Source organism: Trypanosoma conorhini (genome assembly GCF_003719485.1).
Source record: "Trypanosoma conorhini strain 025E chromosome Unknown Tco_14.4_contig_00046, whole genome shotgun sequence".
Taxonomy (NCBI): Eukaryota; Euglenozoa; class Kinetoplastea; order Trypanosomatida; family Trypanosomatidae; genus Trypanosoma; species Trypanosoma conorhini.
Genome location: NW_021704120.1, coordinates 15,248 through 40,062, shown reverse-complemented (window position 1 = coordinate 40,062; position 24,815 = coordinate 15,248). Strand labels below are relative to the sequence as shown.

General features: G+C 52.9%; 10 protein-coding genes across 10 annotated transcripts, besides 13 other annotated features; all 10 read left to right on the top strand.

Annotated features, from left to right (window-relative positions):
- Window positions 1-152: 152 nt before the first annotated feature.
- Window positions 153-536, top strand: Tco025E_01423 (putative replication factor A protein 3; the record flags this gene model as incomplete). Its single annotated transcript, XM_029368361.1, has 1 exon — window positions 153-536. One exon carries the CDS (start codon window positions 153-155, stop codon window positions 534-536), a length of 384 nt encoding a protein of 127 aa, XP_029231837.1.
- Window positions 537-1,076: 540 nt separating this feature from the next.
- Window positions 1,077-1,115: a microsatellite.
- Window positions 1,116-1,135: 20 nt separating this feature from the next.
- On the top strand, window positions 1,136-2,896 carry Tco025E_01422 (uncharacterized protein; the record flags this gene model as incomplete). Its single annotated transcript, XM_029368360.1, has 1 exon — window positions 1,136-2,896. One exon carries the CDS (start codon window positions 1,136-1,138, stop codon window positions 2,894-2,896), a length of 1,761 nt encoding a protein of 586 aa, XP_029231836.1.
- A 104-nt stretch (window positions 2,897-3,000) lies between these two features.
- Window positions 3,001-3,028: a microsatellite.
- A 158-nt stretch (window positions 3,029-3,186) lies between these two features.
- Window positions 3,187-3,231: a sequence feature (A-rich).
- A 64-nt stretch (window positions 3,232-3,295) lies between these two features.
- Window positions 3,296-5,044, top strand: Tco025E_01421 (uncharacterized protein; the record flags this gene model as incomplete). The annotated part of the gene is made up of 1 exon (XM_029368359.1): window positions 3,296-5,044. One exon carries the CDS (start codon window positions 3,296-3,298, stop codon window positions 5,042-5,044), a length of 1,749 nt encoding a protein of 582 aa, XP_029231835.1.
- A 17-nt stretch (window positions 5,045-5,061) lies between these two features.
- Window positions 5,062-5,084: a microsatellite.
- Window positions 5,085-5,276: 192 nt separating this feature from the next.
- Window positions 5,277-5,316: a microsatellite.
- Window positions 5,317-6,425: 1,109 nt separating this feature from the next.
- On the top strand, window positions 6,426-7,598 carry Tco025E_01420 (uncharacterized protein; the record flags this gene model as incomplete). The annotated part of the gene is made up of 1 exon (XM_029368358.1): window positions 6,426-7,598. The coding sequence occupies one exon, from the start codon at window positions 6,426-6,428 to the stop codon at window positions 7,596-7,598; it is 1,173 nt and encodes a 390-aa protein (XP_029231834.1).
- A 190-nt stretch (window positions 7,599-7,788) lies between these two features.
- Window positions 7,789-7,809: a microsatellite.
- Window positions 7,810-7,915: 106 nt separating this feature from the next.
- On the top strand, window positions 7,916-8,551 carry Tco025E_01419 (uncharacterized protein; the record flags this gene model as incomplete). The annotated part of the gene is made up of 1 exon (XM_029368357.1): window positions 7,916-8,551. The coding sequence occupies one exon, from the start codon at window positions 7,916-7,918 to the stop codon at window positions 8,549-8,551; it is 636 nt and encodes a 211-aa protein (XP_029231833.1).
- A 324-nt stretch (window positions 8,552-8,875) lies between these two features.
- Window positions 8,876-8,905: a microsatellite.
- Window positions 8,906-8,937: 32 nt separating this feature from the next.
- Tco025E_01418 (dihydroxyacetone kinase 1-like protein) lies at window positions 8,938-10,707 on the top strand (the record flags this gene model as incomplete). Its single annotated transcript, XM_029368356.1, has 1 exon — window positions 8,938-10,707. The coding sequence occupies one exon, from the start codon at window positions 8,938-8,940 to the stop codon at window positions 10,705-10,707; it is 1,770 nt and encodes a 589-aa protein (XP_029231832.1).
- Window positions 10,708-10,724: 17 nt separating this feature from the next.
- Window positions 10,725-10,764: a microsatellite.
- A 292-nt stretch (window positions 10,765-11,056) lies between these two features.
- Window positions 11,057-11,097: a microsatellite.
- An 88-nt stretch (window positions 11,098-11,185) lies between these two features.
- On the top strand, window positions 11,186-12,751 carry Tco025E_01417 (uncharacterized protein; the record flags this gene model as incomplete). The annotated part of the gene is made up of 1 exon (XM_029368355.1): window positions 11,186-12,751. One exon carries the CDS (start codon window positions 11,186-11,188, stop codon window positions 12,749-12,751), a length of 1,566 nt encoding a protein of 521 aa, XP_029231831.1.
- A 424-nt stretch (window positions 12,752-13,175) lies between these two features.
- On the top strand, window positions 13,176-16,166 carry Tco025E_01416 (ATP-dependent RNA helicase; the record flags this gene model as incomplete). The annotated part of the gene is made up of 1 exon (XM_029368354.1): window positions 13,176-16,166. The coding sequence occupies one exon, from the start codon at window positions 13,176-13,178 to the stop codon at window positions 16,164-16,166; it is 2,991 nt and encodes a 996-aa protein (XP_029231830.1).
- Window positions 16,167-16,309: 143 nt separating this feature from the next.
- Window positions 16,310-16,331: a microsatellite.
- An 826-nt stretch (window positions 16,332-17,157) lies between these two features.
- Window positions 17,158-17,201: a sequence feature (A-rich).
- A 145-nt stretch (window positions 17,202-17,346) lies between these two features.
- Window positions 17,347-17,883, top strand: Tco025E_01415 (uncharacterized protein; the record flags this gene model as incomplete). The annotated part of the gene is made up of 1 exon (XM_029368353.1): window positions 17,347-17,883. The coding sequence occupies one exon, from the start codon at window positions 17,347-17,349 to the stop codon at window positions 17,881-17,883; it is 537 nt and encodes a 178-aa protein (XP_029231829.1).
- Window positions 17,884-18,005: 122 nt separating this feature from the next.
- Window positions 18,006-18,073: a sequence feature (GA-rich).
- Window positions 18,074-18,316: 243 nt separating this feature from the next.
- On the top strand, window positions 18,317-24,532 carry Tco025E_01414 (uncharacterized protein; the record flags this gene model as incomplete). Its single annotated transcript, XM_029368352.1, has 1 exon — window positions 18,317-24,532. The coding sequence occupies one exon, from the start codon at window positions 18,317-18,319 to the stop codon at window positions 24,530-24,532; it is 6,216 nt and encodes a 2,071-aa protein (XP_029231828.1).
- Window positions 24,533-24,641: 109 nt separating this feature from the next.
- Window positions 24,642-24,670: a microsatellite.
- Window positions 24,671-24,815: the final 145 nt, after the last annotated feature.

Here is a 24,815-nt window from a genome sequence, read left to right as displayed (position 1 = left end):
CGCACTCAGGCGGGTCCCAGCGAAAATACCTCTTCTCGGGGAGCGACGTGCGCCGTGACTCATTGTTTCTTTTCTTGGTGCCTTTTATCACAATCGAGGAGGCGAAGGAAGAAGAGTGTGGAGGGTAAGTGCGGGAGGCGGCATCCGCGACGATGCGCACAACTCCGTATCTTGGCGGCGGTGCACGCGCTCCCACAAATAATCTCCCGCCGTTTACAGGCGTTTCTCCCCGTGTTTCTGCACGCACCGTGGCCTCCCATCGCGGCGAGTACGTCTCCATTGTATTGAAGCCCACGGCGCTGAATGCGCAGCACGGCTCCCTGGAGGCGCAATGCGTCGCGACGGATGAACCGGTGGAAATCATGGGGCTCCCTAGCGGGGCGGAGGTGGCGCAGGTGAACGAGTTTGTGTGCTACGTGAACCCCAGCAACGGCCAGCTGGAGTACTTCCAGCACGGCACGTACAATGACGAGTACGACGTGGAGACGTATCGCAAGCTGCTGGATCTCTGCCCCAAATTCCCACAGCTTTTTTAACGAACGACCTCGCCGCCGCCGCTGCTGATTGTGAAGCGAACTGTGGTGTGGCGTCTGCACAGAGGCCATAGAAGGCATTAAGAAAAAAGAGAGTAAGAAGGAAAAAAAAAGGGGGGGGGAGGCTGGGGAAGGCCATAAATACCAGAAACCTCCACCGGTGTGAGCGGCGTGGTGGCGTCATGTGCGTGCTTTTGCTAGGAGGCAGCAAATATAGGCGAGGGAAAAGGCGAAGGAAAGGAGCCAGTGAGAATGCTTTTCATCACGTGGGTTGCAGACTGGGCAGCAATGAATCAGAAGAGTGACATGAAATAAAACAAAGAAGGGGGAGGGTTCCTCTCTATCTACCTGCGTTTTTGCGTTTGTTCACGCCGCCTCCGCAAATTTCCCCCGTGGCCGTCACTGGCGCATTTTTCCTTCCTCTTCTGTTTTGCCTCGACGTCCCCAAGCGGCACCTTTTCCGTGGGTGCACTGATGAAAGTGTAGGCCCGTGATAGAAAGGCATATCGATCCATCTCATTCCTGTTGCTTCTCACCGAAGTTACACACACACACACACACACACACACACACACACACACATTATTGTTTTTGTTTTTGCCATGGATGCAACATCGCACGCTTTTCTAGGCGCGTGCCCCTTTCGAAGCCACGAGAACCCGTACGAACAGACGAAGACCATCTGGTCCAACTGGGCGGGGCAGAAGTCGGAGACCGTCGCGGATCCGCTCCCTTTGACGTGTTCGCAACCGATTCCCTTGGCGCTTCTCCAGCAGTGGAAGTATTACTTTGCTTTCTGCAGTGGCATTGTAGCCCAAAAAGTGGATTGGCGTGACGTGTTTGTTTACATGAGTGATGCCTCACCAGCTGCAACGTTGCCTCTCTCGCTTGACTCCTCCAGCGCGGCCACGGCAGCAATGATGGAAGGGGCCGCAGACCATGTTAGGTGTGATAAGAAAAACCCATTGTCCGCGACAGCGTCTGCGTGCCGACGTTCTGTGATGTTTTTAATGAATAAACTAGCGGGCGATTGTGAAAGACGTTTTGGAGCATGTGCATTGCGTTTCCATCATCAATGGCTTCTGCGATGGACCAAAATGTTGGCGCAGTGCATCACTTGGCGTTTGTCCCATGTCTCCAAGAAAGGAGAGTCCGTGCCACTGAAGGAACTGCGGTGCTATCGCTTTGTTTTTGCTTCCAGAGCAAAGGAGGTTCTTGGGGCAGAGGCTTACGTCCGGGTACTACTTGAACACTTGGAAGCGGAGGAGAAGAAGGAACTACAGAATTCATGCAGTGCTGAAGATGTTGCCAGTCTCTCTCTTACCCAGACTGCTGCCTTAACTTTAACACTTACTATGACGTTCACGCCTCTGCGTGTTACTTTTCTTTCACTAGCGCAGTGTTTTCCTGCCCTGTCGGCACGTGCCCTGGAGTCACTCTGGGCAGACGATTTATGCATTCCATGCAATGTTTTGAATCCACACCGTATGCCGGAGCAGGTACGTCGCCGTGTGGTGGCGTCTTTAAATGATACACATGGTGATATTGACGGCAAGTCCGCTTTAGCTGGAAGTGGTGGTTGCCGAATACACTCCGCCACATTGGGGGTAGTCTTGGAAGATGGCAATCCGGTGAGGAGGGGAAGTGGGACAAATCCCATCTTGGGGATTGTTGCGCCTGAAGCTGGGCCTCTGCAATTGGTGAAGCCCCACCAGTTGCCTAGCGTGGTATATTTACTTGAAACTGTCGGATATGTGATGCTGACAAAGCTACGTTGTTCTTTGGTGGAGAAGTGTTACTACGCACTTCCCTTCCTTGCCGATTTTGTCGCCCTGGGAGCACTACTTAAAAAGGCACTGCTTTCCCTTGCAGGGCCCTCGGCAGCTTCGGCTTCAACACTCTCCCAAGCAGGGAGCTTCACCGAGGCATTAAGCATGGGCTTGACGCCGATGCTACTTCAAGCTCTATTAGAAGCCACAGAGGATTTGTACGCCAGGGCAGTGGATGGCATTCTCAATGGCTATTCAAGCAAGACGATGAAGCATGTCGTGGAATTTTGTGGTCGCAGCGGAACCGACGTAGTGTCTCGAGCGGTAGTGGGCGTTCTGGAGAGAGTTGTGGAGCCGACCCTCGAGGTCTTGCTTCTCCTTTTTGGCCATGATTTCTCGTCAAAAGATGACTGGCACCTTGTCGACTTCGTTGTTAACATGCTTAAGGCCGTGCTGAATGAAAAGATGGAGGAGATGGGAAGCCGGTGCAGGAGTGCCCCTCTTGCCTCGCTGCAGTGTCATGCGGATCATGCCTTGCTGATTAACTACATCGACGAGCACCCCTTGCTACAACAACGTGCCTCCGTAATGTAAAATCATTGTTATTATTATTTTATTTCTTGTCCGAATCCTACGTTTTCCTCCTCGTCAGTGGAGAAATGAAAGGGTGTGTGTGGGGGGGGGAGGGAAGGAAAGAGTATATATAATATATGCATACATATATATTTCCCCATTTTTTTTTTGAAGGGCACCGAGGCCAAACGTCCGTAACGACAACAGCAGTGTCTAGGGGAATACCACCGATGAGCAATTTGACTTGGGTTGGTTGCTGCAATTCTTCGCTCATGAAGTGGATGAAGTTGATGATCGATATTAATACGCGTTTTTTCTTTCTCTTGTATTCTCCCACTTTTTTTTCTTTTTGTTTTATCATGCCTCGGCCTGATCTTGTGGCTTTTGTTGTTTGTTTTGTCCTCCTCTTTTGGAAGCGTCATGCTGCGGCTCTGCCTACGTCAACTTTGCCGCGCCCCCGCCCCCCGGGCGGGCGAGTCCGTCGGTGCCTGCCTGACGAGCTCTTCGCACTGCGATGGGGAACCGGCGTTGTTGGCGCGGCTGCTTGCGCCGTTTGTCCCTTTCACGTTCACTGCCCTCACGCAAATCAGTCGTGGCGTCGATGGAGAGCTGATGGAGAGAGTGGCTGAGGCGGGGGGCCTGCGAAGCCTCCTCGCCAGTCACCCGGAGTTGTTTTCCGTCTCCACGGTGGGCAGCGTCTACGTGGCACGACGCCTTCGCCGCTGCCGCGCGGCGCCCACGTCTTCCGTCGACGGCGCCGCTCCCCGCTGTTGCCAGGAGGAAGCCGACACCCAACCAGCGGAGCAACAGTTGCAGAGAAGGGGGGCCGTTGATTCATTCCCAAAAATAGAGCGTGTCCCGTTGGAGGTTTTTCGCCTGTTTCCTACCTTCTTTGTGCCCACCGAGGCGTTACTGACGCAACTCCGTGGGGCACCTCCATTGACGCCGTCAAACTCCGCAAGCAACGGGACGTTGGCTTCCGACGTAGACCCCAATACGGTTCCCGAGGCCTTTGAACACTCGCTTATCGAGAAATACAAGGAGTTTCTCGACGTTGTCGTAGTGAAGGACACAAATGTGGAGGGTGGAGGGGCGCAAAGTAAAGGCTTTCTGCGCCTTCGGCGGGTGTTTGCCGCACGTGCCGCGTCGTATGAAGCGGAGCAACTGGAACGTGCAGGAAGCCATGAGGAATGCATCAGTCACATTATGGAGCCATACAGAGTGGAGGAATATGAACAATACCGTGTGGCTCGCCTGATTCCTGTGGCGGAAAAGCTTGTCCCCATCTCTGTCACGATGCAACACGAGGCCGCGGCGTTACTTCCGGAGGGACGGTGTTTAATTCACGTACTTGTGTCAGCGCCGGAGCTCTTCCAAGTGCAGAATACGCCAGAGCTGTCCGTTCGCTTTATCCTTGACTCCCGCTTCCGGCCGAAAATGAAGTACACGAAAGCCGAAGTTGAAAGACAGTTGGCCGAGATTAAGGAATCTCGTGTGAAGAATGGTCTAAAAATGCCAATAGACCGAAAAAAAAGGCGGGCTTTAACACGACAACTGCAGTTTTGCGTCAACCCCACACCGTACCTTGACGAACGTGTTTGGGCCTACGCACTGCTTGATGTGCTGCCGACGGACGGCCCGCTCTTGTTGAGTCATGCCCTATCCGGTCTTCCACGCGAAATGGTGGCTTGCGCCCCACCAAACATGCATCGTCTCTATTCCGAGTATAAGCATCTGTTTCTTCTTGTTCAGGGGGACCGCGAGAGAATGCTGCAGCGTGCGGATGTTCCCGAACCTGAGCAGCGTCCCGTGTCAAGTGTTGACACGGAAGAAATACTGTTGGAGATATACAATCAGTACCCTCGCCGTAGGCATCCTAACTCTGGTACTTGTCTTGGACGTTGTATGTATTCTATGCCAGCGCTGCTCCGCGCGCGGTTGCGCCAGTTGGACTTTGTAGAGGATGTACTGCGTAAGCATCCTGACAAGGTAGAGGTGCTCGGCGTGCTTGACGAGGAACTCGCGAGGGGTGAACATTTTCTAGTTAATCGACCACAGATGCTGCAGCTATTTCGTTTCGTTGGGGAGTATCAGACGGAGTTGGTCCGGCGATATGAGGCATTGTGTGCCAAATTGGGCCAAAGCCCCGACAAGGAGAAACTGGTATAGAAGGCGTGAGTCCGCGCATATATATATATATATATGTATACGGGTTGTTGTGCCTGTATGCCGGAAGGAAGGTTGCGTGTGGCTTGCTGTTGTCGTGGTGCTGTTCACTTACTTGAGGGATCTCCTGTCTTTGCGTCTGTTCCTGTTTGCCTTTTGCCTCCGAACGTTGTCACTGCGGCGGCGTGGTTGGTTTCGCGCCGCCGCGTTCTAATTTTATTTGTGTGTTTCACGTTGCTGTTGGTGGTGGTGATGGTGGTGGTGGTGGGGAGGTGAAGTGCGGGGCATGTTCATTCCAGCGGACCGCACGCCGCGTTGCAGCACCAGCGACCTCATCCTCCCATTTTTGTTCTCTTTTTTTTCCCCCTCCTTTCTCTGCCTTTGTCCACCGCGATGATGCACGAAATGTGCGTTCCAAACGGCGATGAGGGGACTTACGCCCTTCTCTCCACCCCACACCGTTGTTGCAGCGGAGGATGGCCGCCACCGAAGGCAACAAGCCAAAATAAAACAAAAAAAATGTATTTGATCCCAGCACCCATGAAACCCCCATCATGATGAGAACTCGGATTAGTGTTCAGCTACACAAGAGGAATGACCACGTGACTTTATCGAGTTCGAGAAATGTGCGAGCGATTACTGATGCACATCCAATGCGGACATATCCGTGTTGCGTCCCCTTCGCCCCCTCCGCATTCCGTTCCATTAGCCTCCGAAAGAGTCATTCCTCGTCTTTTTATTTTGCCAGATGGCGGGGTAATGTAGTTACGGCGGCAAGATGACTTTTTTTCTTTTTTGTTCTTGGTGTTGTTCAATTAGGTGCCCTTCCGTTCTCCCTCGTCCTCGTCCGTCTGCCTCTGCGTCGGTGATGATAAACACAATTTGCACGTCAGTTTGAGTGTGTTAATGATATGTCACGATTGTTTCGGCTACATCGTAGCTGCACTGAACGGAGCAAAACGCGATTTGTTCCTCCCTTTGCATCGCCGACCCTGTTGAGCAAACGCCAGGGCCATTTTCGCCGCTCCTGACACTCCCCTCTCTCCACTTCCATATCCATGTCCATGCAGAAGTAGACACACTTTTCCTCTTTGTCGGTGTGCATCAAGTGCCCAATTGTGTGCACTTCTGTGCGTGCATCGGTGGCGTGTGAGCTGTTGTTTGGATGTCTTGACTCTACTTTGGCGGTCTGTTTTTGTTTGCAATGGAATGAAACACTTTTTTTCCTCCTACTCCCCCCACACACCTTTTTTTTTCTCTTGTTCTCTCTTACTCTCTCTGCGGGGGGCTTGGGGGAGGTCTTGGCAGCGCATGAGTGAGGCAGCAACCCTCTTTGGAAGTGCAGCCAGTTTAGGTAGAAATGCCAAGGGATGGAAAGGGCCCTATGGAGCTGCTGAAGCAGCAGCGTTTGCCTGCATGGCAACCAATTCTCAAGCCTCCACATGTTGCGGCCGCCTTTTTCGTCCTGAGTGTTTTCTTCATCCCTGTGGGCGTGTTCATCACGCTCACTAATCAACGCGCAAGGGAATTCAACGTTCGCTATGATCATGTTCAGCGCTGTACGAGTAAGCACAACACAGGCGCTTTTACCTATACAGGTAACCACATGACGCTTCGCACTGGCTGCGTGACAACGGTCTCATTTGAGCTCACGGAGAGGCTAGCGGCCCCTGTCTACCTTTACTATGAGCTAACTAACTTCTATCAGAATCACAGGCGTTATTCAAAGTCGCGAAGTGATGCCCAATTGGCTGGCGACATCGTGAGAGATTTGCCCGACGCCTCACCGCTTGTCACGCCAGGGGAAATTAATGGTCTCTCTGGGACCCCTATACTATACATGGATAGTTCGAATTTGCACTACAAGGATTTTGTGTATGTTCCGGCCGGCCTTATTGCCTGGTCCATGTTTAATGACACGTTTACTCTTTACGCGGAGGCGAAGGAAGGCCGAGCTGCACGACGTCTCATCTGCAACGCAACAGATTTTTCCAAGGGAACAAATGTCCCTCTTAACGGCTCGGAGGCGCGAAATTTTTGTACCAAGAGGGGGATTGCGTGGGAGACGGACGTGGCGCTTAAGTTCAAGGCACCAAACTTGGACCCGCGTCATCGGTTTTGGACGGCCGCACGCGAGTTGTACGCTGGAACTGAGCCAACGACAGCCCTGTCCAACGACACCTTCTTCAACGAGGGGTGGTACGCAGGTGAACTGGGCCACGCGGTCCCTGTGACGACGGATGAGGATTTAATGGTGTGGATGCGCCCAGCCTCGTTGCCAACGTTCCGCAAGCTGCATCGTGTTATTCACACAGACCTTCCGCCTGGGAAGTACGTAATGGTGATTGGGGAGCACTTTGACGTCTCCTCTTTTGGTGGTACAAAGTCTTTTGTGTTGGCCACACTCTCTTGGTTGGGAGGGAGGAATGTCTGGCTGCAGGCATTGTACTTTTCAGTCGGTGGGTTTTCTGTGATTTTTGCCGTCGTGTTGCTGCTGGTTCACCGTTTTTCTGGCGACCGTGCCTCAAAGGCCATTGACACTTTGATCCAAAGTTGACCACCTCATTCCTCAGTGCTAGTGGGAGTGGAGGAAGAGGAAAAAAAAAGTGGAGGCACTTATATGCGTATACTCCCCTCTATCTCACCCCTTTTCTCTTTGCTTTTTTTCTTCTGCTTGGCTTTTTTTTGTTGTTGTCGTTGCTTCATCTTCAGTGCTTCGGACCACTGTGTTGAATGCTGTGCGAGAAATTATTATTATTATTATTTTACTGTTTCTCTCCTTTTCGCTTCTTCCGTAACGTCTGCGCTTCGGGAGGGAGACGGGGCGGTGTGCGTGGGCGTGCACGCCTCATAGCGGGGGGATATTCGCCACTCATGGAGCTTGATACCGCTAGCGATGGGGAGGTGTACGCCCGTGCGTTGCAAGAGGCGAGGTGGGAGGTCTTGCAGGGACTAAATGTGGAAAAAGACTGGCGGCAGATTCAAGAGCGACATCCATTTTTCCGCGATATTGTCATGGATGCTGATCGACAAGCAAAGCAGTTGGCGTCGGTGCTGGCAGCTACGGAGTTTTTTCTAAAGCGGTTGCTTTGGTGTTGCGAAAATGGACCAGCGCCCAGCTTTGTTGATCCGACAAAGTTGAAGCAGTGGCAGGAATCCCTTGCCGTGTTTATCTCACTCTGCGAAGCTTCCCCTGTCCCGACACAGGCACGGTGGGCGGCCGAGATGCGGCAACGCGCCAGTGAGACGCGCAGCTGCGGTGCCGTGAACGCGGACAGTGGTGAAGCCAACAATGACTGTAACTACAACAATAATGGAGGAATTGACCATAGCGATGAGGATGATGGTTCATTCGTAAATACTCGTTTAAAGGAGCTGGTGACGCAGTGTGCCGCCGTTGGGCGAATGCGGTGCCGTCAGCTCCGCGGGGAGGACGACATGTCTGTGAGGGAACGCCGTGCCGTCTCCGTCATGGAAGCCTTTGTAGCCCCACAGACGCTTGACTGGTGAGCCTGTGTACGACGACTTCCCGTGATGTTAATTCTACCGCCGGTGAGAAAGGGAGGGGGACATCTTGAAAGCGTCTGAGATGCTTTTTTTGTTTTGTTGTTGTTGGCCTCACCCTCTATGAATACCTGTAGTTTCGTGCTTCTTGTTCTCTAATATTACAATCCACACCTTGCCTTTGGAGGTCCCTTGTTTCTGCCTTCGAGTTCCCCCCTCAACGGCCCCATCCATTGCTATTTCTCTTCTGTTTCTCCTCACTCACGCCATGATCCCTGGCAAATAAATGATCTGCTGCACACTGGCAGCTTCCCACGAGAATAACTGGAAAAAGCGAATCAACAACAAAAGAAAACAAAAACGCAATACCTCAGCCACGCAATACAACAACAATGGTAACGAAAAAGTTTATTGACAACCCTGATACGGCCGTGGACACGGCAGTGACTGCGCTCTGCACGGCGCGGCCGGACCTGCAGGTCATTGAAAACACCCATGTGGTGGTGAAGCGCGAAATTGACCCAACCAAAGTCCTCCTTATCTCCGGAGGTGGTGCTGGACATGAACCTGCTCATGTGGGTTTTGTCGATTCTGGCTGGTTGAGTGCCGCTGTCTCTGGAGACGTTTTTGCATCGCCTCCCAGCATTCATGTAACCGCTGCTATTGATTACCTGCATGGTAAACAAGGTCCTAATGGTCCTGGAATCCTTGTTGTTGTCAAAAACTATCTTGGAGATATTTTGAACTTTCAGTTTGCTGTTCACGAGGCCCAAGAGAGAGGCATAAATGTGGAGATGGTGATGGCAGCTGATGATGCTTGTTTTGGCGTGCATGACGTCACCCGTCGCCGCGGAATTGCGGGAACAATCCTCCTGTACAAAATCCTTGGGGCTTCTGCCGTGAGGGGCGCCGACATGGCGGCATTGAAACAGCTTGCCGGTCGTATCTCAAGTGGAATGCGCTCTATTGGGGCGTCCCTTTCCTCGTGCTCGCTCCCTGGATCAGAACCATTGTCAGTGGTGCCAGACGGCTTCGTTGAAGTGGGACTCGGCATTCATGGCGAAAAGGGACTGTACCAGATGCCATTTAAAGGCGCAAAGGCGCTCGTTTCCCATCTGCTTGGCATCTTGCTTGCCGGTGGGGAAAAGCGTGACACCCACGCCCAAGGAGACACGAGCAAGGATTGGGCGGGAGCAAAAGTGGCACTTTTGGTTAATAATTTGGGTTCCACGACCGATATTGAAATGAAGATTCTCGCACGTTACGCCTTGGAGCAACTTCGGGAGGCCGGCATGAATGTGGTTGGTGTATCTGTAGGTAGATACATGACAGCGTTGGAGATGCATGGTTTTTCATTTACGCTGTTGCGGTTTTCTAACCACGATGATATTGCCTTCTTATTTGAGCAACAACAAGCATCACTTATGCCGTTCACCGTTCCACAGTTCTCCCTTGTCCCTGCCCCAGGCCCTCGCACTGCCCTGCAGTTGGCGCGGCAGGAACAATGTGGGACGCAGTGCCGTGGTGACTTGGGTCGAGCCCTTGAAGCCGTATTTCAAGTTTTGAAGGGCAGCGAAGAGTACTTGAATAAGCTTGATGCTGCGGTTGGTGACGGTGATATTGGAAGTGGAACAAAGCGTGCCGCTTTGGGGGCCTTGGAGCTTATCCCCCACCTTCCCTTGCAGACAAACGTGGGCAAATCGTTTGCCTTGCTTGCAAAGATGGTGGCTGATGCGTTTGGTGGATCCTCCGGACCATTGTATGGGGCCTTTCTACTGGCTGCTGGCGCTGCAGCCTCAGAGACCATGCGTGTGGATGGTGCGAGCAGCGTGGATGCTATCCGGGCGGGGTTGCGGGCTGGCAGCGCTAATATTCAGCGTATTGCACGCTCCAAGAAGGGTGAGCGGACGATGGTGGATGTTCTCGAGGCGCTGAACGAAAGTCCCAGAGTGAATGCCGCCACTTCCGTCCAAGAATTGGCTCGCGCCTGTGCCGAAGTGGCGAAGAGGGCCGCTGCAGAAACGGCGCTATTGCCCGCGAAGCACGGTCGCAGTCGCTACCTCCAGGGGAAGGAGGTGGGGCAACAGGACCCTGGCGCCGAGCTCGTTGTACTTTGGGTTGAGGCCGCGGCAAGCGCGCTTCTGCCCCGAGGCAACCTATGAGTCAAAGCAAATGATGCTGTGTATGTGCGTGTATGTGTGTAGGTGGGTGTGGGTGTGGGCATCCTTTTAATTACACGGTCGTTCTTTTTTTGTTTTTGTTTTTCTTGGACGTTGTTCACAGCCTCGTCCTGGGGTTTTGACTGCCCCCTCGCAAAAAGAGCTGAAACGCTAAGATCCGTAAAAAGGGGTGATTTTGGGTGTTTTGGGAGGAATGGAGGCGTTTTTGGGGCACTGGTGGAAATCAGAACTTTTCGTCGTGAGCTGCGTTTCACAGGTGGCTCTTTGTAAAAAGCAAAAGAAAGACGGTAATGAGTTCTTAGCTGTTTTCTTTTTTCTTCTTGATGTCAGGTATACAAATACTAATACATATATATATATATACTTATATATTTCGTTAGGGTGTGCTTCTGTGTTGCTTTCGAGAGCCTCTCTTGTCTCCCTTTTCCCCCCCTCTCTCTCCTCTAGGGCGGCGCGCCAAATGTACGGCGGCCTCTTTAGGAAGCGAGCGCGTGACGCCGATGCACCTGTACGCGGGAACGCCCCGAGCGGGGATGGAGGTGCGTCGGGCAAGCCCGCTGGCCTCGTCTCCCCCACACCGTCGCTCCGCACCGTGTACCACTATCCTTCGAGCCTGCCCTTCCCAACCGTGATGAACGCCGACTTTCCCTCCGAGTCGTACCGCTCTCGTAGCCAAGACGTGAAGGCGGCTATTCACTGGGGCCAGCGGAAGCTCCTACTCTCCGAGATACAGCTTCTCTCCTTGTATGCCCGACCGAATATACCCTATCACATTGTGTATGCTGGGTCGGCCCCCGGCACGCACCTTGCCTTCCTCGATGATATGTTCCAGAGTCGACACACCTGGGAACTCGTGGATCCGGGTCGATTTGATCGATCTGTGCTGGGGGGGCGAGCAAATTTTCTTCTTCGGAATGAGTTTTTCACAAACGCCACAGCCTATGGCATTAATGCACGCCGTCTTTCGGAGGTGCTCCCTGGGTTGGGACTTGTTTACCGCGATGTTGCCCTCGGTCGCGCCAGCGTAGCGAAGAAGGAACTTCACGAACAGCTTCAGAGCATCGTTGGAACGATTGATGTGGCCCGTGGCACGGAAGATATTCCCTCCATGTACGAGCCACGGCTGGATATCCCCTTTGGCTTTGAGATCCTCTGCTACGTTGGGATGGAGCGAAGCAAACCACTTATGTTTGTCTCCGATATTCGATCTGGGAGCGTCAGTCTTCCCAACTTTGAGGATCACGTGGCTGAGAATATGCGGGCACAAGAGTGCTGGTGTCAAATTCTTCAGGGTGAGCACAGCATGCTGAAGTTTAGGTTACCCTACACTCACAAAAAAAGTGGATATGGTGGCAAGGAACGCAAAGTCAAGTCCAGTTTAATTGGAGCAGATGGCACGGTGAAGTACCTGCGCGGAGACATTCTTCTTCCCATTTGGACCCGCCCGACAAGCACAGAAGGACGTTTGGTGGTCCCACAGGGAGCGCATCAGGTGCCGTACAACGTCACGCAAGTGGAGAATCAATTTTTTTTCTTCAACGCACATGTGCGGGAGGCGGTGCATTTTAACCACATTCTTTTGCCCGACGAAGACCTTGACCACCACTACGATGCGGCCGCGGAGATCAACTGCCTCCTTGCATATCTGAAGTTCTTGCATCCAGAAACGAGGGAGGCTGCCGTGGATGTGCTGCGTCGCGAGGTAAAACACATCTCAGCATCAATCACGGCGCACCTGCGCGTCAAGTTCCAGGATGTGATTCGTCGCCGAGAGTACCTCGTCTTGAAGCAGGCGCGTAGTGGGCAAGTCGAGGATGAGGGCGACGAGAGTGACGATGAGGCGGTGGGCGCTGGTGGCCCGCACTGTGGTGAGGCGCAGCCTCGCTCTTCATGGGAGGCGGTTGCGAAGAAGATAATACAGGCGGCCGCAAAGGAGCGGGCGCGTGTGGTGTGGATGCGAAACGTCGAAGAGACAGAGGCGGATGTGCGCAGTGGTGTTTGGGTGACGACAAACATGCGGCAGTGATTTGTCCGAGGCGGCGTCCCTACCCGCGTCTTGGAGGTGTGTGGCACACGCGTGCAGGTGCGCGGCGGCCTAGGCGGAGCAATCAACGCAATGAAGTAAGTCGTTAGGGGACTCGCCCACGACGTCTCTTCCCTCTCCCCTTATTTTTATTTTTTTGTTGTTGTTGTCATCTCTTCATGTGTCTCCTTGAGATGTGGACCGAATGCAAGCGGGTTCTCTTTGACTTTCGCCGCTCTTGCCTCCTTTTTGCCCGCCGCATTGCCGACGGCCACGACACGTGGAAGAGGAAAAAAAAGCGAAAGGAAGCTCTGCCAATTGCAGCAAGCCAAAAACACAAAGAAAAAAGAAAAAGAAGAGAGTCGAAAATAACCGCTACCCCCATCGCACACGGAACACGGCATTAAACGAAAGAAAACAAAAAAAAATGGCAACTGCGCTCCGTCATGGCCGTAAGGGGGGAAAGGTGAGTTCATCTCCAGCGGTTGCCCCACGAGCTGTCACACCCGGAAGCGCCATTTCTCCTCTCTCACTGCAGGCATTTGGAGAAGGCACCACGATTATCAGTGACCTCAACGCAGCGCATCCGTTTGACCCGGATGCAATCGCGAATGTTGCCAGAAAAACACCAACCAATGAGGCCAATGTTCTTCAGTTTGACATGGAAGCCATTCAACACATCGGCAAGGGAGTGATGGTTGGACGGACGAAGCAGGTGCGAACCACCACCCGTCAGTCACAGGTTAGCACTGCAGAAGCGTTATTGAAATTACGAGGTGCCGCTAAGGAGCAAAAAAAAACGTCGGCATTCCCCGTGCATCCGCTGGACCTTGGAAAGCTTAGAGACCACAATGTCGTGGTGGTGCAGAAGCCGCAAGACGCCTTAACCTTTGCTGTGGCCCTTGCTACGTCGGCACCGCAGGCAAAGGTGCTGGTGGTGGTCCCCAGATATTATGAGGTGGGTCTCGCTAAGCAGCGTTTGGGTTCTTTGGTCGTCGATGGTAAAACGGCTGCGACGGGGGAATTTTGCGGGCAAATGTTTGAGGGTAATCAGGCAGCACCGTTATGGGTTACGAGCGCCGAAATGGCGCTGCTTTATCTGACGAAACTGCAAAGTATGGCTCCCTTTTCACACTTGGTGGTGCCGGCGTCATATGACACAACCCAATTGCTTTCATGTTTTCTCAGGGCGTTTGGCCAATGGCTGCTGGGTGGAGCGGATTTGCCTTGGTCTTTGAGACTTGTTCTGACACACGAGCGAAGCGATCGCAACGAAATTAAAGGCATCCTTCAAGGCCTTAAAGTCACCTTTATTGAAAGTACCGTGGAACATGTCACGGAGTTCTCGTACGCTGAAACGTGTGCTTTGGTTGAGAAGGAAATGATGGAAATGGAACGGGATGGGTCTGGCGTCTTCCCGCCGCCCACGAAAGGGCTCATTGACCACACGGCAAAAGTTGCAGTCAGCGTCGTGCAATGCATTATTAAAGAAAGCGAGCAGCGACAGGTTATCGTCGTCTTCACAGCTGAGGCGCGCGAGGTTTTGATTGCACTTCAAGAAGCTCAGCTGGAGGATTGTGTCATTTGCTCGGGATTTCAAGGCAGCGAAGAGGCAACAGACACGAAACACTGCGTGTGTGTGGTGAACCGTGTGCGTCATGCTCTGGATGTGGTTGATGAGTGTACCATGGTGGTCGACACCGGCACCATTCGTCGCCCAGGAGCGCAGTACAAGTCTGAGAGTTTCATGGCAGCCAGCAAAACGGAATGGGAGACAAAAGTGGAACGTGCAGGACGTTTATCTCTGCTCGAGAGGAAACGGGGATGTTGCTACTTTGCTTTGTACCCCGACGAAGTTTCGGCAGAGTTCAGTGAGGATGCCACCTCCCTCCCTGATGTCTTCGACGTGGAGGATGCGTTTCTTCACTGTGCTCGACTGAATCTTTCTATGAGCGATGTGGCAACTCTCCTCCCGCGTATTCCTGCCGAAACTGTTGAACAAGTATTGCACAATATTTCAGAAAAATGCATGATATCCAGTCCACAGGCTCTTGCCATTACCTTTTTGGGAGAAATGGCTTCCCGCCTTCCTGTGGATTTAGACATCGCGTCCTTTATTATAGCTGGTTGTAATTTTGGTCTTGGTGAGGCCGCCCTGGCCATTGGCAGTGTGGCGGCGGTACCTTTCCGTTCTATCACCCCGTTGACGTACAGCAACGCCCCTTGGGGTGAGTCGACAAGGCGGAGCCGCGAAAAATACGCCGGGGAGATTGCGCGTCACAGTGACCTTCTGGCTGACACCCTTGTCTTTATGGCGTGGCTAAAGCTGCGTGCCCGGGGAGAGTCTACTGCGGAGTTCCTCAGAGAAACCCTTCTGCAAGAGTTCAGACTTGTCAATATTGAGAGATTGATGAAGTACATGCGAGAACAGATGACAAATTATGTGTTCCTGGACCGCTCTAATACAACGGAGCTCTGGGAAGAGTTGGCCGCCTGTGTAGAGGAAAACTCGACCATCTTTCTACTTCTGGAGTCCGTGGCCTTGGCACGACGGGCTGCCTTTGTTCGCGACGCAGGACACCTCAACGAAAAGGATCGTTACGCCTCCATGGCCTTTGTTCGCACCTCCAAACGATTGGTGCCGCACAGTTACATTCCCACATCTATCGAATGGGGCACGGGTAGGACTATGGTCCCGGTGATTATTAAAAACAGCACCAATATTCTTGCCGGGTTGTTCTCCCTCATTCACACTCCATATTTTTTCGCCTCACTTTTGCTTCTCTATCCATCTGTGGAGTACTCGAGGCCTGCGATGAGGGACAATGGGAATGTCGTCTACTTTGGCGTTTCATGTAACCGGCAGATGAAACGCCTCATTGTTTCTATTGAAGACGCCACACGAATTCTTGATTTCCGGGAGAAGGTAAATCTGGCGCTGGGTTGTATGCAGGCACTTCGTACCGCTGCTCATCCCATTTCGAGGACAAAGTTCTTCCTTGCTCTGAAAAAGCATGATCGTCTCTTTGACGTTGAACGGCTGCAAAAGGGAATTCGCTCGCAGCTGCTTGATCTGGTGACGGCGCTAAAAGTCACGGAGCATCAAGGGAGCTTCGAGACCTACGCCACGCACTGCACAGCCCCAAAGGAGTTGCTCCCTACTACTGACACACCTGCACTGGATTTGGTGGTGCTTCGTCGGTTTGTGGACGGCACGCTGTGGGAACGTTTGCCCACCCCAAGCTCTGCAATGATGCCAAGCGCCACTGCTTTTGGCGACACGCCGCCGACGTTGGCTGCCGCCCCCGTGATCGCTGGAGACAACGACGGCTACGACGACGATGACGATGTGGAGATAATTCAGGATTCGTACTTTATGCTCCACGGCCCACTCGTTGAGGACGAGGATGATGACTAAGACCGCAGACGACGCATTGTGGTTGTTGCTGCCGCCGTTGGCTTGTTCTTTTTTTTTTTTTTGCATTATTTAAAAAGCGCTGGGAGTAAAGTGCACAGGCACACTCGTACACGCGCGGGGAAAGGAACGGAAACAAAAAAAAGATATATATATATATATATAATACGATTTGAAGCGGCGGGCGACACACACGCACACAAACTAAAAAAGCAAGAAAAAAAAACGACAGGAGAAACGAAGGGCAGCGTTGATGGAGCGAACCGCAACTACCCCCAATGGGGCATTTCACGTGGAGCTTCCAGGAATTATGAACTTGCAAGGCGGCCTCTGCGCAAATGTCTTGGCGGGGCCGGGGTGTTACAATATATTTTTGCCATTTTCTCCACCCTGCTTGAATTGCCCTTTAGGACTGAAGAGGAGCCACTCATAAGTGAAAAGAAAAGAAAAAAAGTCGCAGTTGGTGGTGGTGGGAGTAGAAATGGGAAGTAAGAACTGTGTTCTTTGCCCTGCGTATTCCATACGGAAGCCACAGCAGCAGCCTGCCTGTTATACACCATTTATGCTTAAATTTATTTGCACTTTCTGTGGCCTACTCTTCTTCTTAGTGTGGAAGTGGGAAGAGGGCCAGGCGAACAGAGGGTGGGACAGACAAAAAAAGAAAAAAAGAGAGAATATACACGCGGCTAACAACACAAAGAAACAACAACAAAAAAAAAACGAGGCAGCTTCTCGCATGACTATTGGAGGATCTGGGTGTGGTTTTGTTTATAGCTTCTCTCTGCAATTTACGGTTGTGGTCTTTCCTTCGGGTGGGGTAGGGGGGGGGGGGTTCCGCGATAGCTTGTTTCATTTTAGTTTTGGATTGCTTGTCCGTCAGCGTGGCTCCTATGGCTGATGTCGTTGTTAGTCGTTTGTGTATCGGTAGTGAGGTATTGTTTGTCGCGGCAGAGGCGCACCGTGGCAGTTGCTTTTGACCGCCACGACGAAGCATCTTTTGCTTTTGTTTTTGTTTTACTTTTTTCTTTCTTTTACTTTCTTCCATTTCTTTGGCGTCTTCCCTGTTCTCCTGTTTGTATTGAGCTCCTGTGCCCCCCGACAAGGTGCTGGCAGCGCGAGAGGAAGTCGGTAAGGTGGCGTGTCAGTTGCTTTCCGCGTCGAAAGGCGGTTGTTGTACTCGACTATGGAGGCATTAGGCGACGCCGCAGTTGACGCTCTTATTCGCGAGGAAGAGGAGCGGGTGCGGCAGTTCAAGCTTTTCCACTGCACAGAAGAGGAGCGGCGGCGTGAATATGGCGCGGTTCCGAAGCCTCTGCCGTCGGCGCCACCACCGTTGCCGCCGAGGGCGAAGCTCACAGGGCCTCCTTTGGAAATGCTTTCAGAAGACGCTGAAGAGGCACTGGTGCATGAATATAAACGGTATCGTCGCGGCAACGACGAGGACGACACGGCCGTGACCCTTCAAAGCAAACGCCCTCCTCCACCGAATTATGATGGACCCCTGCTAACACTCACAACCCGTGGTCCGTACACACGCGTTGAGGTGCTGGCGGCTCGCCCGCCGATGCGACCTCGTTTTGAAGGGAAAAAAGTGTCGGAGAAAAACCGTAGTCGGTATTACCCGCGCCCACTACGAGAGAAACCCAACGAGGGCAGCATCGCAAAGCAAGGGGATTCACTGCGGCGGTGGAAGTACAGTATGGGCCTTTTGGGCGCGTGATTATGTTTAATGCGGCACTATCGAGAGTGATAGAAAAACTATACATCATATATACGCGTATATGTTGTGTGTAAAAAAAGGGGGGGGGGGAAAAAAAAAGTGTCACACATTTTGGCCGTGTATTTTTTTTTCTTTTTTTTTCCCCCTCTTTTTTTTTTTTTTGCTTTGTAAATATTGTTTTTGTTATTTTGGAAAGATGTTTACTGCTTGTCAATGAGGTGCTCTTTATTCTCATTACTATTGTTATTATTGTAAATATCATTTGGGGAAGATGGGGTTTAGTACCTTTTTTTTTTGTTATTGCCGCCTGCTTGTTTATTTAATTTACTGCGTGGGGCAGCATTTGATGCGCCTTGTCTTTTTTTTTGTCGTCTCTGCGCGCGTGCTTGTTTAAACTGTTGTTGATAGGATTACGAAAAGGGCGCCCGCCACGATGCGCGAGTACGGCACGGCGATGCGGCTGCAGCAGCACCACACAAGGACAGCCGCGGAGTTTGGTGTACCGGAGCCTCTTTTGACGGAGTTGGCAAGGGGGATTCCCATCATCTGCCAGGCAAGCACATCAGTTGCACATTTTGCCCCCAAAGCGGTCAGTGTTGTGTGTCGTGAAATGGAGAATATGATGCGCGCCAACTCGCCGGAGCACCGAGTGCGGTGTGTCTCGCAGATAACGGGCGCCTTGCGGGAGAGCGCTTTTATGTCGCAGAGAAATACCACGGAGTGCAAAGTGTTTCTGCAGAAACTAGCGGCGCATTTTGTCTTCCCGCTGATGCTGCATTGTGCGGTGCGCTATCTTCACCGTGCCCTCGCGACGTTGATCCGCACCGTCTACGTGATCGACGAAGAACTTGAGAAGTGTTTCTGTGAGGCATTCACCGCCTCGCATATTCGCTGCTGGGAGTCGGAGGCGTCGGGGCGACGATCCACCATCTTGGGCGACGATGCGGCTACCACGCTGGAAACCGCGAGCGCCCTGCTGCGGCTGAAGGATTCAGTTATGAGTTGGGTAAACTGTATTGATAGCACCGCCGTGGTGGCCATGCCTCTTTTTCCACACGTGTTTGCAAGCACCTTTCTCGAGGTTCTTCCACTTCTCGGGGAGACGCTGCAGTGGATGGTGGCGAACGCCTCTTTGGGGTGCCGTGACGTGGACTTGGGGAACGTCAACAGCGGGACACTGTTGGGTGAAGATTTGGCGTATGTGCGGTATGGGATTCGCGTCGTCGCAACGTACACGCACAAATTCCTGTATTTGCTCGCAGATGTGTGGATTAAAGGGGATGCATCCACCAATCGCCAGTTGGAAGAGGACGTGGAAAAGCTATTGTCGTCTGCGTTGGCAATGCTTTCTTCTTCGGTCTTTCCAAAGGACGTCTTAAACGGTGCCGGACTGCTCGTGTCGTCTCTCTTGACCTTGCGGACCTGTGACCCATGGCTGCTGCTTGAGGTCAGTCGCCTCTGTGGTGATTTTGCCGCACCCGCCGACGCTGCGGCGAAGGCACAGGCGACGCGGGTTGCCTTTTTCTCGGCGTCAGTGAAGCGAAATGACGTACGAGAGTGGGTAAAACTCTTCTGCGCCGATGCCCCGCATCAAAAACTCCGTGAGCACCCCCAAGCACAAGCAGCATTACGGAATATTCTTGCCGCCTTCACCAACAATGGCCGTTTTGCGTTGCTGCGGGGTCTGCTGGCGCATTTATCCGCACCTGTGCACGGTGACCTTGACGCCCTTGGCATTCTACTGAAGCCAATCACGCCACTTGCAGAGGCGGGATCCTCAACGGAGGCCGCGATGGTGGTGGTGCACGACATCATTATGCCGGCGGCCGAGGCTTATTGCTCGTCTCTTCAGGCGCCTGACACGCGGTTCATGGCTATTCAAACCATTGACAGCGTCGTGCGACACATTTCCGCTGTTCTTACTTGCATTGCCGAGGTGTTAGACCCCGCATCGAGTGAAACTCAAAGCAGGAGAGGCAAGGTAGAAAAAAAAAATGTGAAGTGCTCAAACGAAGGAAATGCATGGACCGAGTCTCAAAAGCAGGAACTTTTTGTCGTGTGTGCTTGCAACCCAAAACTCACCAAGACTCTGAACCACGCAACGGGGGTTATTGTGGGGATGTGGGATGATAACACCCTGCAGGTGACGGGTCCATTGTACGATGCGTACAGTGAGATTCTCACTGTTCATGCCTCCCTTAGGCGCTGTGTGGCTTTATGCGCTTCTACCGGTGCAACTCAGGTCATGGATGAGGGAATTTTCGACACCGCCGATGCATTGCGACGTGTTCTATGCATACCCAACGAACGACGTGGGAAGTATCACGCATTGTTAGGTATACTCAGTGTTCTTCCCGTGCCGCAGTTTCTCTCCGTACTGAGGCAGCATTTTTCACAGGACACCGCTCCCATTTCTGTGGTTGAAGGTCTTTGTTGTTTCAGCAGAATGCTTCTTTCGGGTGCTTGTAATCACAAGATTGGCAACATTGCTGGTGATGTCTTTGCCAAGGCAGCAATACGTATTCGACAGTTAGACGACACCGACGCCAGTAAAGAGGCTCTCTTTATGCAAGGCATCATTGCTCCCGTGGTGAAATCGCTCTTGGTTCCTGGCTACGCGACACCCCTGCATATTACTGAGGCTTTTTCTGTCTCAAGCATCGTTACGCACATGATCATGCCGTGTCTCAAGTCCGAGGAGGTGTTTCTTCCCGTCTTGCTTTCGCAGCTGACACGGGCGCAGGCGGGTGACAGTAACTCCTCTCGGGTAAATCAAAGTATTGTGGAGACTATTCATCGCGCCCGTGTCGTGGGAAAAGACGTCGCTGCGTACCTTCACCCGAAGAGCCAAACATTCCAATCCATTTTGGCGACGCTGCAGGTGCAGGAAACTGAGCTTCGCTACACGGCGCTGCGTCTCTGTGTGTTGAGTACGAAGAAGGCCGAGGCCGTGGAAGTCTGGCAATGCCGCATGATGGAGTGGTATCTCAGTACCAATATGTACTGTGGTGGGGACACCGTGGCGATGCGCAACCTCTTGGAGGTGTTTAAAAAGTGGATGCGACGGCTGGTGGATAGCTACGTAAACCAAAGCACCAAGCTCAGGAAGGGCCTGGAGGGAAGTGAGACGGCTGAGCAGTACAAGCTGTTGGTGGTGGATCACTGCGTACGGGTGGTTGGCTGTCTGGTTCCACAGATTGGTGAGAACGCAAGGTGGTCTTGTGGCCTTTCCCTCGAGCGACGTGTAGCGGCCATGGCCACGTATTTGTGTCTGCTTCGAAACGCACTTGAGTTTCTTTCTCTGGAGCAGGCGGGGCAGCTTAAAGAGCAGCTGTTTCCCGCAGTGCTCATTGAGGGCCTCTTGGAGTGTCTCTCAGAGGGTTGGGAAAAGGCACGCTCGTCCGCCTACAATCTACTTCTGCTGTACTGCAGTCACGCCCCTGACGCAATCTTTTCCCAGCGTTACCTTGGCGATCCACGGGCAGCAGGCAACGCCAAGGCGGAAATGCTGCGAGCGAGAACGTTTCGAAAGGCAGAGGGGGAAGTGCTTCGTTACGTTTTAGCGACCCAGTTCACACCAGCGGCGAGGCGAGCGGCGGCCGAGACTCCGTTGCAGGAGTGCGAAAAGCGACTGAGAGACGTGGAGTCTGAGATGAGGCTGCTGAAGGAAAGTATTTCAGAACTGCGTGGGTTGGGAATAAAAGGTGCCTGTGAATTTGTGCAGCTTCGCCCCCTACACGGCTCACTTTCATTATGTGCGACTTTACTTTCCAATGCATGGGAGGTTAAACGTGACGTTCCGCACTTTTACGAGGCATGTAACACGTTATTGCTTTGCTGCAGCGCAGTCCTGCAAACCTGCTCCTCTCTTGTTGGCGACGAGTCTGTGAACTCCGCCGAGCATAGTGAGGTGGAGGTGGATTGCCGTGGGCACGTCTTTGACAAGGATGGTGCCTGCACTGAGGGTAAAATGCGTACCGTGGTGAACAACACCTGGCTAAGTATTCGCACGGGCGCCTCGGCCGTGGAGCGTGTGCTGAACCTTGTAAAGGTGGAAGATATTTCTCTCTTGGTACTTCGCGAGGTATGCTACGTCCTTATTGAATCACTGCTTCGCACGAAGCACAACGGCGTGATGCGGAAGGTGCGGCAAGCACTTAAAACTGTGGCTGCGGCTCTCCTTCGCTCACGTGATGTCGCGTTTCACTCACTCCCTGGGGAAATGCTTGACTTTTTATTGGGCCCAGACGGCGTCACGTCAACGAATATTGCGCGGATGTTGCGTCGAAGTCAGGGCCTACCACACGCCATATTGGCGGTCCTAGAGGCTGAGGACCCCGCTGTTCCCGTCGTTCTCTTTCCAAAGGCGATGAAGCTGCTGCTGCGGGTGGCGACAGGGGCGCGCTTTGGCAGTGGTGGTGCCCAGTCGCATTTGGCTATTGATGAGTGTCGTAGTCAGCGTTCGAATGCGTTAAACGTTCTTAAGTTTATTTTTGAAAATAAAACGTTTGCCTCACGTTCCGTGGCGGATTTGGAAGAGGCGTTTTGGATTGCCGCCGCGGGCTTTGATGACTCCAGCTGGGGAATACGCAACAGCTCCCTGATGCTCTTCTCGGCTGTGCTCCCTCGCTTTGTGGGGGAGCATCCCTCCACCGGTGGCGTGGGTGTGAATACCTCACTGCACGACATCGCCGTTCGGGCGCCCCGTGGCTTGTCCCTCGCATACGATGAGTTGGCGAAGAGCTGTACGGCGCCTGTGCCCAGCCTCGGTGTGTTTCCGCTGTTGCAAATGCTCTCCATGCTTACCCCCGACCCCCCACATATTTTGGCGAACGCAACCATATTTAAAACACCCACAGGCACGGAGATGGACTCCGCTTGTATTATCATGGCTGCTTTGCGCTGTGGCTCATCTAAGCATCTTATGGTTCGTGCCGCAAGTGCCGTTGCGCTAACCTCACTCGTGCCTCCCGTCCACTTGAAGGAGTTTCTTGCGGAGAGGTTGTCTACGATGTCCCAAGCAAAAACTGGCCTTAACGCAATACACGGTTCATTACTTCATTTGCACCAGTTCCACACGTTTTACGTGGGGACGCTACGCCGCAATATGAGGACGAAGGCGATGAATAGCAACGCGACGGCCACTGTTGCTTCACTTGTCAATCGATTGCTGTTAGAGGGCCTTGCTGCGGATTCTGTCACTGTCTCGACTTCAAGGCTGTACCAAGCCTGTGTGCACTGCCCCACCGTCGCTGTGGCCTTTTTGAGTTTGGCCTCTGACGTTCTTCACTACACTCAGAGTTTTGGTTTGTGCGAGGAGAATCCCGCTGCCGTCATTAGTTTGATGCGCTTTGGAGTGACTGTGGTGTACGGAACAGTGTGTGCGCCCACGCGGTCGTTTGAGTTGGCGCGACACGATCACGCTGCGGTGAGGGAATACGGCGCACTTTTTGCCCTCCTTGTAGTTCGACTTCTCGCACTCTCGGGCGAGGACGAGGGGAGGCAGGAGACTTCACAGAAACGAGGCAACTTAACCTTTTTAAAAGAAAATGCTCAATTGTGGGATGTCCTCTCCCATGTCTTTGCTAGCAAGAGTGGGGAATTTCTCACATCCTACGTTATGGACCACGTAAGCCACTATACGATGGAGCAGCGGTGGCCGCGCGAAGAGTCGGAAAAAACTATGCGAAAGTTTACATTGTGTCTTCATTCCGATGTCGTACATGCGGCGTTGCGGATGTTGGTGGAGGAGCTTTCGGAGGAACCTTCACTACAGAGATTGCCATGCACGCGGGTTCAGCACATGAAGGCGCATCTAGAGTACCTCGTATTGCTCGGCAACAATGATGAGCTACGGTCTGGGAAATGTGAGGCGTTGTGCAATGCGGTGGAGGAGCACCTGCTTCGCAGGATGGACCCCCAATCACAGCGACCGTTGCAGAGCACTGAGGTGCAAAGTTGGGCCATTCGTTTCCTTAGTCGTTGCTGTGTGCGCCACTGTGCTTCCAGTGCGACCTTTTTGAGCATCCTTGAATACTACTCCCGTCCCTTCTTTAATGTGCAGAACCGTGCCGCAGTCGTCGCCGCCCTGAAGGAAGGGCTCTTGTGCCTCCACAAAGACGCTTCTGCGACTGCCGTGAAGCATAGGCTTGCACTCTTGGTGCTTCTCCTTCGTCTGCTTCTTGACGACGCGTACGACGTTCGTGTGGAGGCTTGCCGTGTGGTTTCGCAACTCACCTCACCGGACCATCTTCTACTGGATCACATGACCTGCGTACTCTCTCTCTTGATTCATATCCGGCAACACGGCGGGCACCGGGTTCTTGGCGTCGAGGTGGTGCGGCAGTACCTGCTGGGCGAGGATGCCACACGCCTTCACGCCCTCGGTCGCGACGACGACGAGGATAATAAAAACGAGGATGATGATGCGGATGGCACGGACTCGGAAGAGAGTGACGTTCTCTTTGAAAAGGAGGCGGAGAACATGTTTGCGGAGAACTCACTCTTGGCGTACCTTGTGGGGGCCATCACGCAGGAGAAGAGGGCCGACACCCCCACCTTCGGCGTGTTCGACGAGTTGCTGCGTGTGGCCGAGCAGCGGGGCAGTGCGGCGTTCGCGTACGCCACACTGTTTGCCGACGACCCGTAGAGGGGGCGTGGTGGGGCAATGGACCGCAAATATGTTTGGGGGAAAAAAAGAACGAAAAAACGACGGGCATCCAAGGCAATAAACGAGATGGTAAGGGTTATTGCGTTTTAAACAAACAAAGAAGGAATGAAAGAAAGAGGGAAGGGACACGACAAAAAAAAAACTAGAGGGGCGGCGGCAATAAAGTTGAAACATAATAATTTTTGTTCTTACAGTTGGTGCTGCTTCCTCGCCCCAACCCTCTCTCTCTCTCTTTTTGTTTTTGTATTTGTGCGGTGTGCCT